This window comes from Leucoraja erinacea, chromosome 15 (assembly GCF_028641065.1).
Source record: "Leucoraja erinacea ecotype New England chromosome 15, Leri_hhj_1, whole genome shotgun sequence".
NCBI classification, from domain to species: domain Eukaryota; kingdom Metazoa; phylum Chordata; class Chondrichthyes; order Rajiformes; family Rajidae; genus Leucoraja; species Leucoraja erinaceus.
The window spans coordinates 4,516,169-4,532,320 of NC_073391.1; the positions used below are offsets into that span (position 1 = coordinate 4,516,169).

Consider the following 16,152-nt stretch of genomic DNA (forward strand, 5'->3'; position numbering starts at 1 on the left):
TTTCTACAAAAAAAAACATGGACATGGTTGTCTTGATCAATTTAAGCATTTGCAGGCATATTAATTTGCATCCACTGCTGAACAAGTGCATCTGCCCTGCAAACCTAATGTGCGTGTGTGTGTGTGGTCTCATCCCTTTAGATAATGTTTTATAAACTACAGATAATATGTAATACTTTTTTTTTGATATTTAAAGTCCCCCCTCAATACTGTTCTGTTGTCCCATTTTTAATCAAACTTTCTTAATGGGATGTAAATCATGTTGAAATGATTTTGTCTTTATTTTCAGGTTGACCCTATGAATTCTTTAGTATAATTGCCAGATGAATCTGGCTGCTCTATACCCAATTCCCCACAAATCCCCAAATTGGAGGCTTTGAATCCAGACTGACATTGAAATGGAGGTTTGATCTGTAGAGCCCAATAAAACTTTGTGGAAAGTTTTTATTTAGATTGGAGTTGAAGGTCATTCCTTCACAGTTGTTAACAAAATCAGAACAAATACATTTTCATTTGGAGATCTTTCCATCTTGCTTTGCCTATAGACTTCGAACGGATCATTTTGTAAATCAGACATTGATAAATGTAGTAATATTTTTTGTTTGTGCGTTTTCAATGTTATTTTTGGCTGTTTAATTGCTGGAAACATCTTTAATTTTGAGTTTGTATTTTTTGCAATTAAAATGAAAAGACTAGAAAATGATAAATCAATATTTTGTATAGTAAGTCAAGCGAAGATGGGACTTATCTAAACATGTTATCCTATCAATGTTGAGATGCAGTAATATCTCTCGTTACCACCTAACTATGTATTTAATATGGGACTAAAGTTTTTTCCAAGCATTTTTTCTTTTTTGTGCAGATTTTTGGTTTGTGATATTGATGTAATGAGGGAACGAATCATCTTTGTCTCTGAATTAACATTAACTATCAGTTTTTAGTTAAATGTGAATTTGATTGAATGCCATCAGGATAACTGACATTGCTTAACCTTGAAATAACATCTTTTAATTGCTTAAAAAGAAGAAATTGAAGTACCTATTTTTATTTTACAGGACGCTTGGGCCTTAATTTTCCGCACCCTGGTACAGATAATCTTGTGGCATTAAATAACAGTAAGTATTATTCTTTCATGTGGTAATTTCTTATGTTGTGGGAATGTGGAGCATTTATCTTTATTCAGAAGGCTTTGAATAATATAATTGTTAAAGGAAGCAAACCTCTTGGCACTGAGAGTTCTGATTTATTGTAAGCAAAGGTATATTTTGCAATAATTAATCCACAGATCCATTTTACTTTGGACATATTGTATCATAACGTATGATGATAAATTAAGCCCGTCTAACACTAAATTACCCATGTTGTTAATTTTGGCAAGGAATAAATGTAATGCCTCTGTATTGTGTGTACAGTCCATTTTAGTTGAACAATTTTGTACAGCAATTACAGATTTGAAAAAAAAAACATTAGATCTTTTTAATTTTTTGTTACTGGGTGATTCTGAAATCAGTGAGATACTGTGTACAGCATTTAATTTATGACATTAGTTTTCTTGATTAGTAGCTGTTGTATTTTTTTCTGCACAAGTATTTCCCTTTAATAGCAACTAGGCTAAGTGGGACCCATTGGGTCCCAGCTTCACACGGGAGGACTGGTCCCCAACGCAATGTCCCACCTCTCCATCAATTCCAATATTGCTGGCCAGTGGGGGGGGGGGGGGGGGGGGGGGGGGGGGGGGGGGGGGGGGGGGGCTCTCTGGAGCGCAAGCATGGTGTTGTGGGCCAAAGGGACTGGTTTCCAGAGGGCTAGTATGGACATTGTGGGCCGAATGAATTCTTGGGCTGGCAGCTCAGTCACTGAGACCACTCACACTCTCTCACACTCTCTCACACTCTCTCACACTCTCTCACACTCCCACTCACACTCCCACTCACACACACGCACTCACACTCACACACACATATCCACACACACTCACATAGACACTCACGTACATGCACACACATGCGCGCACACACACACACACACACTCACAGACTCACACACCATATATATAAGTAAGTAAGTTTATTGGCCAAGTATTCACATACAAGGAATTTGCCTTGGTGCTCTGCCCGCAAGTAACAACATGACATACAGTGACAGTTACGAATGACTCAGAAAACACTAAACATTAATAAGAATAAATGGCAGTAAACTTTCTTGAATACTCTCACGGCTGAGCGCGGCCTCTCCACTTTGGGGCTTCCGCAATCAGCGGCACTTCCTCAATCAGCGTGACCTCTGCACTTACTGGAAATTACGCAATCAGAGCAACCTCTGCGCTCACCGTAAATCAAGCAATCAGCGCGGCCTGTCCACTAAGCGGAAATCACGAAATGAACAGGACTTTTGAACCAAACACAGTCGGACCTAATAAAGCATTTATTCCTTCCAAACACAGTCGGACGTAATAAAGTATTGCAGTTTCTAGCACAGGCAGGGCAGCAGGCCAAACAACTCATGGCATTGTCACTAAGGGCTAACAAATCATTTATTGCACGTACATTGCAGATTCACAGTTCAGTTCATTCATAGCTTAGAATGAGATTCATGGCCTCTCCCTCGCGATCTTGCAGAGCGACCGAGTCACGTCCAGCCATCCGGGGTTTTATAGTCCGCCCCCCCACCCCCCCACCCCCGAAAGGGGCGTTACCTTAATCATGGTGATTGACAGGTGCGAGGATCTCAAGTTTTTTTAAACACCCCTAACTTTTTTATTTTTCATCGACGGGAAAAATCCTCGGGGCCTGCTCAGCGGAGGGGGACTGAGTATGATGGCCAAAAATCATAGCGATATATGGTAGCATTTTTTCTAAAATCAATATACAGCGCAGACAGGAAGTGGTCAAGATGAGACTTTTAATGATATAGATATGTAAACACGTAGCTTGTCGTCCAAATCAAGGATAATAGTTGGGGGAAGAGGGTTGAGGAAAATAACTTGGATATTATGCTCATGTTCTTGCAGTGGTCTTTGTGTGGGTGTGTACTTTAAGAAAACTTTTTCACTATATACTTTTTCATAACTAATTGGTGGAAATGTATTAATACATACATAAAGGCTATGCAAAAGTGCTATAATAATAAGAGCTTACATTAATGTTTTAAGCATAAGAAATCATTTGTCATTTACTGTCCCATGATGACACTGTTAAAATGTAATCATTTTTATCACTTCATCAAAGCAGCACTGGACGTGTCTCTGCCCTCTCTGACAGTGCTGTTGGAGCCCCTGTGTATTATCTCTTATGGTTCTTATTATTTTGGAGGAAACTGCAACAGAGCAATGGTTGCTAAAATTATTTAATATGCTAGCTAATGCAGTCTGTCATTAGAGAAATACCCATCTTGGTGTCTACACCATCAGGCTGGAATTGTGATTAATCTGTGGTGCAAGAATCGTTGTAACAGCCCTATTTAACAAGCTTTTATTCCACAAAAGTCTGAGAGGTAACCAGGGCCCACGTAAATTCTGATTGATATCTGTTATACATATCCCCCAACTAATGCAGTTTTGGGTTTGGATTTGCTTGCAGCAGAAACCATCTGACACCATGAGGGTATTGGGGCAAGAGGAAGCTGCAATATCCCTCCAGTTTGTTGCACCATTCAATAAGATAATATCTAGTTTTGTGCCTCCTGTCCGTTTTCCAGTTCTGTTTTCCTTCATTGCATGAGTTATTTTAAGTCCAATGATGTTTTTTTCTCCCTGAATATAATGAGTCCTTTTGGAGAATTCCAAAGCTTCACAATTCCCTGAAGAAATTTCCTCTCATCACTTTATCTTGAGCTTATATTTGAGATTCGGCGGAAAGAATCTCTCATCATCTTTTTGGAATGCTTTATATTTTCGATGATTTGTACTTCCGGCTCTGATGGAGTAAGGGCAATCCCTTCTCTATTCCGGCCTAATTCATTGCATTCTACTTTCTTGCTGTGATCTCTGGAATGACTGAATACCCCAATGAACACTGTTCCTGGGCTACTTGCATCTTAATTCTTCTGCTTTTCCTGAAAATATAATTGTTCTTTCAAATTACTTCGGGGAAAATATAATTATTTTGACATCAGATTGTTTTCTTGCTTTTGCCTGGTTTAAAATTTCAATCTCTCACTCTAGCCTACACTAGAATTCTATTACCTTCAGAAGAATCTCTTGAAAGAATGATTAGAAACCCGCTGAGGAACTTAAATTAAAAATGCAACTAGCAATTTCTGGTGTGTCCCAAGGGATTGTATTTGGACTTGTATTCCACTTCTTTGTGATAGAAATTAATTTCCTCTAATGTACTGGGACTTATCATCTTTCACTTCAAATGAACATTAAGTTGACTGCAATTGCTCAAAAAGAAAACTAATCACCTGCAGTGTTTAATTGGGGTTCTGCCCTTTATTGGTGAAAGAATTGTTCAGTAAAGGAAGCTGTAGGCCTCTTTGTTCCACAGAGATGAGACTTGACAGAATTTTTGTTTTCTTGGACAATTTGCGACGGTAATCATGACAATTCAGACAAAGTATGTATTTTGTAGAAGAAGGGAACGTTTTCAGTCCATCTTGTTTATCTGTGAGTGATGAGAAATGGTAAAATAGTAATATGTGTAGGAAGGAACTGCAGTTACTGATCTACACTGAAGGTAGACACAAAATGCTGGAGTAACTAAAGGGCCTGTCCCACTGCGGTGACCTAATCCGCGAGTTCTGGCGAGTTTGCCCTAGACTCATACTTGCAGCATGGTTGACACGAGGTCCTAGGAGGTCTTTGTAACTCTCCTTCATGCTCGAGAGTGGGCCCCGCACACTCGAGGCCTCAGCTAGGTCACAGCGTATTTTTCAACATGTAGAAAAATGCCCGCGAGTAAAAAAAAGGTCGCCATGGAAAAAATCGATACTTTTTTTACTCGTAAGTTTAGTCGAGGTAGGTTGTAGTAGGTCGGCATGTCATTCATAGGTAATCAAGGGTAGTCGAAGGTAATTGAAGGTAATCGAAGGCAGTTGTAGGTAGTCTTCATCATAGTCGAAGGGAGTCTTTAACGAGGTCGAAGGAGATCGTCTTCACTCTCCACTATTCGGTGTCAAATTTTCCCGAAGCTAGACTTCAACATAGTCGAAGGAGGTCTTCAACATGACATTTTTTTCAAACTCTCCTATACTCTTCTAAACTCACCAATTAGGTTGCCGCAGTGGGACAGCCCCTTACAGGCAGCATCTCTGGATAGAATGAATGGGTGATGTTTAGGGTCAAGACTGCTTCTTCAGAAATTAGTACTACTTCCACTGATAGTTCAAATTATATTCCTTGAAGTCTGGGAATTACTAAACTTTTCTTTGGAAAAGCAATATTTCCCAGAGAATATGCTTATTCCATGATGAGCCCTGTGGTTTGTTTTCCCATTTGGCCAGAGGCTTGAAACCAGTCGTAAATTCCTGACTCATTATGCCATTCTCCCCATGGTGTCTTCACTCTCCAATTGGTAGTTGTATCTTAGTCCATCTTGGCCTGATGGCTCTTGTCTTTTTAAATTACTCTGTTTACCCCAAGGATCTTCTTAACATTAACAGTAATTCATAGCATTGAGTCCTCCTAGTAACCATCTCCCTGGTTGATTGTGCATGTTTCTTTAAATATTATTCTATGATGTACTTTATTGCAATTCAAGTTGTCAGTCCATTTCAGAATATAGTCTTTTAACTTTTCTCCAAAATGTGTTGATTACTGCTGAAGATATTTACAGACTTGGAAATTTAAAACCTATTTCAGACATTGTGATTCATTAACTTAACGGATAAAGGAGCCAAACAAGCCTGAAGAAAGGTCTCGACCCGAAACGTCACCTGTTCCTTCTCTCCATAAATGCTGCCTCACCCGCTGAGTTCCTCCAGCATTTTTGTCTACCTTCGATTTTTCCAGCAGCTGCAGTTCATTCTTAAACAGTTGAACATAACCATCGCATGTGGCTTATTTCACTTCAAAACAATTTCAATGTAATTTCCTTCCCAAATACAGGAGTCAGACTATACTTGCAAGCTTGGGTTTGAAATCAGAACTTGTACTACCAGAATTGGATCCTTCATGGGACTGCTTGAACCATCGATTGAGCGTCCTTTGACATGAAACCTGTATCCAAACCATCTTTTGATTTTGTTAAGCTCCATATTGCTCAATAAAAGGGGAAACAGTGTAAGGCAAACACATTGATTGGCATCATCAATTTGACAATGATTTATTAATTAGTCATGTGTAGTAATTGGACTTAGAGCAATATGGGCATGTTCCTATTTTAGCATACAGATATATTCCTGACTTTCAAGAAACATTACTAAATTGTAGAAAATCAGACTGTGCAGCAAATGAGTACACATAATTTGGATCCTACTCTCTGTCATAAAATCTTGTTGCTATGACTCAACATGTACTATTTTGCTTGTGCACTACTTCAGTTATGTTATAGTTTGAGCATAGACTGGATCCAGTCATATTGGCATATTTCATTTACTAGATACCATATCTCTATCGAAATGTGACTTTTGTGCTTAAAAATAAAGCTCAATTTTATAGTCCATAACAATAGTGAGCAATGCCTTAAATTAGATTATTGCTTTAAATTCTGTTTAAATCCCGTGAAAGACAATTGCCAATCATGATGTTTTAATTCAGGAACAATGATTTTGTTTTTAATGGTAAATTAGACCATAGACTAACAAACTATTCTTGAGATACTGGCGACTTAGTTGATTCAATTTGTATTGTGGCTCTATCTGAGCTGATTTACTCAAGATAATATGGAAACCATTGTGAATTGTGCAGTCATCAATAACTTTAAGGTCAATATTTGGGTCCCCGGTGACACATGGAACTGCAGATGCTTGAATCAAGCAAGACGCAAAGTGCTGGAGGAACTCAGCGGATCAAGCAGCATCTGTGTATTGCTTCTGGGTCTCTGGTTTTGCATTCTACCTACATGTTAAAACAGAAACAAAAAAATGTTTTTCTCTTTCTGTCTTTAATACAGAATCTTGGATATTTAGCTTCTGGGTGGGTGAATATTTCACGTCCCACATAACCATTTGGCGTGCCTTTTAAACCTTTTGCTTTCTTGAGTATTCACTCAGTTTTCACTTCATTTGTATGTTTGAAGTTTTCTGCTGTTCTCGTCTTTAGAATGACTGAATTTCTTCGACACAGTCAAACTAAGTGAGCATCTTGATCCTTACATTGCGGTTATCAATGGTTCTGTTATTCATGCCTGCCTTTACCATCTGACCTGAACTTAGTTTCTTGCGTTTAGTTGTTGTTTGTCCACTTGCTTAGTTTTCTCCTTCTGTTACAACCTTGAATAAAATGTCATTTCTTTATGTAGTTTGACATTTCTGCGGAAGAGGATGACAAATTTTATTAAGATAAAATACAATTTATAACCTTTGTAATATTGTTGTCCTGTTGTGTCACCGTGACTGTCTTCGAATGTGGGAGTTGACTCATTTTATAGAAGCCTGTAACAATTGCATTGGTATTGATTTATTATAACACGTGTCCTGAGATCCATTGTGTTGTGAGAACCATCTTCTATAGTATTTAATGTAGCAATGAGTTGCAAGCATGTGTTAGTTTAGGATAGACACAAAATACATAAATATATAGATACATAGACAATAGGTGCACGAGTGGGCCATTCGGCCCTTCGAGCCAGCACCATCATTCCATGGGATTATGGCTGATCATCCAAATCAGTACCCCATTCATGCTTTCTCCCCATACCCCTTGATTCCGCTAGCCCTAAGAGCTCTATCTAATGCTCTTTTGAATGCATCCAGTGAATTGCCCTCCACTGCCTTCTGAGGCAGGGATTTCCACAAATTCACAACTCTCTGGATGAAAATGTTTTTTCTCATCTCAGTTCTAAATGGCCTACCCCTTATTCTTAAACTGTGGCCCCTGGTTCTGGACTCCCCCAACATCGGGAACATATTTCCTGCATCTAGCGTGTCCAATCCATTAATATTTGTATATGTTTCTATAAGATTCCCTCTCATCCTTCTAAATTCCAGTGAGTATAAACCCAGTCACTCCATTCCTTCATCATATGACAGTCCCGCCATCCCTGGAATTAACCTCGTGAACCTACGCTGCACTCCCTCAATAGCAAGAATATCCTTCCTCAAATTAGGAGACCAAAACTGCACACAATACTCCAGGTGTGGTCTCACCAGGGTCCTTTACAACTATAGGACCTCTTTGCTCCTATACTCCACTCCTCTCGTTATGAAGGCCAACATGCCATTCGCTTTCTTCACTAAATGCTAGTACCTGCATGCTTACTTTCAATGACTGACATACAAGGGCACCCAGGTCTCGTTGTACTTCCCCTTTTCTTAACCTGACACCATTCAGATAATAATCTGCCTTCCTTGCCACCAAAGTGGATAACCTCACATTTATCCACATTATACTGCATCTGCCATGCATCTGCCCACTCACCCAACCTGTCCAAGTCACCTTGCATCCTCATAGCATCCTCCTCACAGTTCACACTGCCACCCAGCTTTGTGTCATCTGCAAATTTGCTAGTGTTACTTTTAATTCCTTCATCTAAATCATTAATGTATATTGTAAATAGCTGCGGTCCCAGCATCGAACCTTGCAGTACCCCACTAGTCACTGCCTGCCATTCTGAAAGGGACCCGTTAATCCCTATTCTTTGTTTCCTGTCTGCCAACCAAATTTCTATCCATGTCAATACACTACCCCCAATACCATGTGCTCTAATTTTGCTCATTAATCTGCTGTGTAGGACATGATCAAATGCTTTCTAAAAGTCCAGGAACACTACATTTACTGGCTCTCCCATGTCCATTTTACTTGTTACATCCTCAAAAATTCCAGAAGATTAGTCAAGCATGATTTCCCCTTCGTAGATCATGCTGACTCGGACCGATCCTGTTACTGCTATCCAAATGTGCCCCTATTTCATCTTTTATAATTCACTCAAGCATCTTCCTCACCACTGATGTCAGGCTAACTGGAAGCAGGTAGGAAGACTGACAAAAACCTCCGGGAACCGCACGGAAACCTTGGGTGGGGCGCAAAGTCTCCAGAGGTTTCCGTTCAGGTTTCCTAAGTGGGACAGGGGCATGAATCTATGAAACATTGGAAAATGATCACCAATGCGTCCATGACTTCTAGAGCCACCTACTAGAATACCCTGGGATGCAGACCATCAGGCCCTGGGGATTTATCAGCCTTCAGTCCCATCAGTCTACCCAACACCATTTCCTGATTAATGTGGATTTCCTTCAGTTCCTCCATCACCCTAGGTCCTCTGTCCCCTAGTACATCTGGGAGACTGATTGTGTCCTCCTTAGTGAAGACAAAACCAAAATACCTGTTCAACTCGTTTGCCATTTCCTTGTTCTCCATAATAAATCAATCTGTTTCTGTCTTCAAAGGACCCACATTTGTCTTAACTCATTTTTTTTCTCTTCACATACTGTACCTGAAGAAGCTTTTACTATCCTCCTTTATATTCTTGGCTAGCTTTCCTTCGTACTTCATCTTTTCTCCCCATATTGCCTATTTGGTTACCTTCTGTTGATCTTTAAAAGTTTCACAATCCTTTGGCTTCCTGCTCATCCATTCGATGTTATACATCTTCTCTTTTATTTATTTTTATACTGCCCTTGTCAGCCACGTCTGCCTTTACTCTCCTTCGAATCTTTCTTCTTCATTGGAATGAAATGATCCTGTATCTTCTGGATTATTACCAGAAATACCTGCTATTGCTATTCCACCGTCATCCCTGCCAGGGTCCCTTTCCAGTCAACTTGGCCAGCTCCTCCCTCATGCCTCCATAGTCACCCTTGTTCAACTGCAATACTGGCACTTCGACTTTCTCCCTCTCAAATGAAAGGTTAAAACGTATCATATTATGATCACTAGTCCCTAATGGTTCCTTTCCCTTGAGTTCCCTTATCAAAATGCAATACTGAATGCTAAGCATTAGCTGATATCCAATGTAACTCTCTGGATAGAAGGAATGGGCGACGTTTTGGGCCGAGACCCTTCTTCAGACTGCATCAGGGGAGATACAGAGATAAGGAAATGTGAGGTGTGAAAATGAGACCAACGGGATGGAGATCAAGGAAAATGTAGAATAGATCATTGTTAGCTAGGAGTTTGGCTTGTTATCACTGAACCTATTTTGTGTTTTTTTTTAAAAGACATGATTTTGAAAAAGAGCAATACTGAATGCTAAAACTAAGCATCAGCTGATATCCAATGTATTGAAGAAACCTTGAATCCAACTCAGCGTAACTTCAGACACAATGAAATGCTTGAGTAGATAAAGCCGGGAATTGGATGTTGATTGTGTGTGTGTGTGCGATCCTTGAATCATAATTAATGAAGGAGGAAATTATTATAAAAAATTCAGTAACTTTTCATTAATGAGTTATTGTTTGCTGGGCCTGATTATTGAATGCTGCTGATGAAATCCTTTCAATTCCATTGGGTTTTTTTAATAACTTTTAAATAATTGAAGGTTAATGTTTGACGGCACTGGCCTGGCACTCGCAGAAGTTTAGAAGGACGAGGGTGGATCTCATTGAAACTTACTGAATAGTGAACGGCTTGGATAGAGTGGATGTGGAGAGAGAGGATGTTTCCACTAGCGGCAGAGTCTAGGGCTAGAGGTCGTATGCTCAGAATTAAAGGACGTTCCTTGAAGAAGGAGATGAGGAGAAATGTATTTTGTCAGAGGGTGTTGAATCTGTGGAAGGCAGGAGAATGGGGGTTAGGAGGGAGAGATAGATCTGTCATGATTGCATGGCGGAGTAGATTTGATGGGCCGAATGGCCTAATTCTGCACCTATCTAGTGTGATTGGAAAATAAAGCTATAAAGATGACAATCTTTAAATTTTATTGATCCTAATTTTCAACAGTAATGAAGCAAATGTCCAGATGTTTTCTACATTTTTTTCAAAAATAGATTTGAGATATTTTCGCCACAATTATATCTCTATTCCCACTCCATTCCCACTCCATCACTGAGATAGCATGACACTGAGCCAAGTGGAATAGAAATGACCCCGTTGAATCTGAAAGTAAGCGATATCAGTACTGCTGGAATTATGAGCATTAATTAACTTGTTGGCCAAGTTCCTGTGACAAGTTATCTTTGTGCTATGTCAGCGCAAGTTACTGGCCTTCTTACTGAAATTAGTTGGTGCGATGTCCAGTTTCTTCTCCAGCCCTCTATTCGCTAAAATAAAAACCTAGCTTTGCATGGTATCAAGAGAAAGTGCTTCAAACCAATATGTCTCAGAATTAGAGGATGCAAAGAATAAATTAATGAATTAACAATAATCTTATTTGTATTATTAGGTTAGGATTATTACATATGATGTACAAATGTATTTATGCAATCATCTGGACATGTACTGATATGTGTTTATTTTTAGACAAAAACTGGCAGACAGCGTATTCATGTTCTGTAGATAAAGATTTGCTAGTTAATTTAGTATGTACCGTGCAAATGCAACATTTATTTAGCCCAGCTTTAGTATTCACACTGCGTTCTGAAAATGGATACCCTACGTTTAGTATATATATATATTTCAGATCCATTGGATTTCTGCCTTTTTACTTATACTTTCAGTTGCTAGATATATACAATCCTTTTTTGAAAATAGATTTCTGGGCTTTATTGGAATGAGAATTAAGTATCAAAAATTTGCTGATGATACAAAATTTGTGAAACTGAGGTGACTGCAAAGGACACATTCAGGCAATTAAACAAATAAAAGTTGCAATTCACAGTAAAGAAGTGAGAAATAGTCATCGTGAGAGGAAAACCTGTAATGCCAAAATGGATACCAGTGGTAAGCTAGGATAGAATGCAGATGAACCCTGGGTTCTAAATTTCATTGAATGCCTGAGCAAGTAGTTTAAATAGAAAATGCAAGCTTATTTTTATTTTTATTATTTTTATGGCCATGGAGTAAAATAAAGTAGTAGTGATAAATTATGATATATTCCTTTGTCGAATATGGCTCTTGCTGGCGACTGAAGATGGTTCTGAATGGAATTGCTCTTCTATAGCATGTGCCCTGTCAAACATGAAACCTGCTGACAGATTTGGATCTCCAAATTTGACTGTGATGCTGTCTGAATGTAATGCGCATTTAGAAGTTGTTAAAAACTGGCTACTGCTTTTGAGGCTGGTAAGGGTCTGGTCTCATCATTGTTAGCTGGCAAAATGGCAATACCAAGGATGGATATCTTTATGTACAGTCTCTTAAAGCATATTTAATGTACTCAAAAATATGGGCCATTTATGTCTTTAGTCTGGATGTCCTTACGAAGAGACCGGCAGTTTAATTTTTCTGCAAGAGGTTTGGAAAAGTAGTGGTCAGAGGATTTTGCTGTGCAGAATGCTTCACAACAGAATGGCTCTTGCAGTGAGATTTAGTTCAGTATTGCTAACGGAAGGAGCAATGAGGGCTGATTGCACTTCTTATACACTGCAGAATGCATTGTTCTGTGGTTGTTTACTGTAGTCACGTGTGGCCAGAAACCTCTCCCATTTTTTTACATTTATCCCAGAGATAATTATGCACTCACTATGCTGCGAGTTGTGGAATTCATTTGGCTCCTGGAATTTTGCTTTTTTATTTATGTCTTAATTTCTTCCTTATTCCAAGTGTTGTTTCCATCAGTGATGCAACAGTGTTTAAGAAGGAACTGCAGATGCTGGAAAATCTAACGTAGACAAAAATGCTGGAGAAACTCAGCAGGTGCAGCATCTAAGTAGGCTGGAACTCTACTCTTTGGAGTTTAGAAGAATGAGAGGCGATCTCATTGAAACATATAAGATCGTGAGGGGCCTTGATCGGGTGGATGCCCCGAGGATGTTCCCAATGATCGGGGAAACTAGAACTAGGGGACATAGTTGCAGAATAAGGGGGGGCTCTTTTAAAACTGAGATGAAAGAACTTTTTGGGCCGAATTCACCCTTCTTCAGACTGATGATGGTTTTTTGAGAAGTGGGGGGGGAGGGGCAGGATATGGACCTAGGTAAGTAAGGACCTGAGGTGGAGCCAGTGGGCTGAGAGGATTTCCCGGATTTTTTTCCTGATTGGACCTGGGTTTTTATCCGTTTTTTTTGAGGAGACAGTAGAGGGGGAGCGGTATACATGAAATTGGAGAAGTCTGTTTAATGTTCATACCGCCTGGTGGGGTACAAACTGCCCAAGCGAAATATGAGGTGCTGCGCCTCCAATTTCTGGTGGTCCTCACTCTGACCATGGAGGAGGCCCAGGACAGAAAGGTCGGATTCGGAATGGGAGGGGGAGTTGAAGTGCTGAGCCACCGGGAGATCAGGTTGGTGTGTTCTATTGATGCATTATATACAAATATAGTTTCTTATTTGGGTTTTGATTTTATCAGGAAGCATTACCACTTATGCCTATAGAAACCTTAACAGCAAATGTAATATTCTTATTATGTACGTTGTACATAATTCAATCAGCCCAATTGTACATATACAAGGTGAATGCTATGGAGCTGCATCCCCTTCCTTTCTTGACAGTGCCCTGCTGAGATGTTGTGTGCATTCTGTGCAACTTCAGTCTCTCTGTTGCATTACCTACTCATTGACCTCAGAAAAACTGTCGCATGACTGCCGCCATGCACAAATTAATCATTATTGTTTCACTTTTTAGATCTGTCCCTCAAAACTGGGAAAATACCATTATCTCTTTTCCCTCCCAAAGGTTTGCACTTGTGGGTTAAGTGAATGATGTACTTTACCCTGAGCTCAATTTGCCCAAATCCTGTAGAGCCACTAAAAATCTTTTTTTTTCTTTCTTTTTTAATCGCTTTTTAGTGTTTGTGAACACATAATTATCTCTGCCACCTTTCTAACCATTCACTGAAATCTCTTACACTCCATGTTTGTCAATTTTTTTGCTTTGGCGATATCAGCAAATTTCACGTTTATGTGGAAATGGATACAGTGGAAGTCAATAGTTGGCTGCACTTTTACAGAAGAAAGTTAGACCCAGCACTGCGCCCAGAATAACCAACCTCTGACCCTGCTTTCCAGCTCCAACTCTGCTCAATTACCGTAACTCACTCCGGATCTTGTCTGTCAACCAACTTTTTATCCATCTGCAATATATACTGATTGTTCCAATATTTGTAACAAATCTCTTGGGTATTGTCATCTTAACATTTATGAAAATTTGTATGGATTATATTCCATATAACCATATAACAATTCCAGCACGGAAACAGGCCATCTCGGCCCTTCTAGTCCGTGCCAAACACTTATTCTCACCTAGTCCCATCTACCTGCACTCAGACCATAACCCTCCATTCCTTTCCCATCCATATTCCTATCCAATTTATTTTTAATTGATAAAATCGAACCTGCCTCCACCACTTCCACTGGAAGCTCATTCCACCCAGCTACCACTCTCTGAGTAAAGACGTTCCCCCTCATGTTACCCCTAAACTTCTGTCCCTTATCCATGGCAGCCCCCTTTTTTTTTGTTTGAGCCAATTTTTATTCAAATATTTGGGGCCTGATCTTCCAGTGGGTCACCAAAACTAACGATTTGTCTGACCCTGATATCCCATTTACCATCTTACTTTAGGAACCAGTTTCCAGGCAGTCAGTGCAGTACAGTGCAGCCCAGCCCAGCACAAATTGTCACTCAATCTCCCTAATAATTTTGAGTGTCAGTTAGATGATGTCCCCTGTCTTACTGACTATCAATCCCGTGACTTCTAAATTTGAAAAACATATGGTTGTGTTCACTTAAAAACAATGAATAGAATTTAATGAGATGATCTGGAACTTGTTCTGTGACGAGCTGTTTCTTCACATGGTTTTCAATGATCTTGCTACACTTGTGTCTGCCTGTGCCAAAATATTTTCCATTGGAGTCCAATAGTACAGCCGACACCTGTGGCAAATACTTAACTGGAGAGCAAGGTTGGATGTCAGTCGGTGTATTCATGTGTTGTGGGTCGCTGCCCAGTTAAATGACTAAAGGTCAGCAGATCTGAGCAGATTTCTTCATGTGATATTTAACTTGAATGTTAGATTGAATTTGTCCACAACTTACGTTATCTATCTAACCTAAAATTGGGCTATCCATCTACTTTCTCAAGCGACGGTGTTACATTTGTCTATGTATCCAAAAATTCTAACCTCTACATATGTTGAGACCAGAATTTGCTTTCTCCATAACTTCCAAATACTCTTCAGGAGTCATTGAGTGCTAATTCCTTTGGTTCAGAAAATGTCTCTGTGAAATGTAAATGGGAATAATATTGAATAATGAGGATCATTGCCGTGCCTTCAATGTCTTCCTGTACCTGCCCGTCACTCTTTCCAATTGTTGTACAAAACTATAGAATGTTGTCACATTCCCCGCTCCCCCAATTCTACATCCAAATCTGAAACGCAGGAAGATTGTTCCCGATGTTAGGGAAGTCCAGGACAAGGGGTCACAGCTTAAGGATAAAGGGGAAATCCTTTAAAACCGAGATGAGAAGAACTTTTTTCACGCAGAGAGTGGTGAATCTCTGGAACTCTCTGCCACAGAGGGTAGTTGAGGCCAGTTCATTGGCTATATTTAAGAGGGAGTTAGATGTGGCCCTTGTGGCTAAGGGGATCAATATCTGGAGAAACCAGGTACGGGATACTGAGTTGGATGATCAGCCATGCTCATATTGCATTGCGGTGCAGGCTCGAAGGGCCGAATGGCCTACTCCTGCACCTAATTCTATGTTTCTATCCCTTCCTAACTCCCTTTGCATGCTTTCTTTCATTGCTTCTTTTAAAAACATCTTTTGATGTCACGCTTTTAAAGCTTCCGCAAATCTACCCACGAGATACAGGGCTAGGATCTTTTTCTTTGTTGAAGCATTTTGGGATGGTTTGCTGAATTGATGGTCTGGTCACTCAATTTATTCTTGTCTGTTCCCTATGGATTATCCTACCAGAGATAGCATCTCATCACAGGCAGAGATTTACTTGAATAGAACATTTTAATCTGAAAGAAGTTAAGGTTTGTTTTGAATGTTATGAATCCAAATAAAAGTT

General features: G+C 39.6%; 1 protein-coding gene across 1 annotated transcript in view; it reads left to right on the forward strand.

Annotated features, from left to right (window-relative positions):
- The window catches only part of cpeb3 (cytoplasmic polyadenylation element binding protein 3), a 95,622-nt gene that overhangs the window by 30,904 nt on the left and 48,566 nt on the right, over nt 1–16,152 (forward strand). Inside the window, exon 3 of the mRNA XM_055646627.1 lies at nt 1,056–1,115. Within this exon, the coding sequence (XP_055502602.1) occupies nt 1,056–1,115 (60 nt within the window). The remainder of the gene's footprint in view (nt 1–1,055; nt 1,116–16,152) is intronic.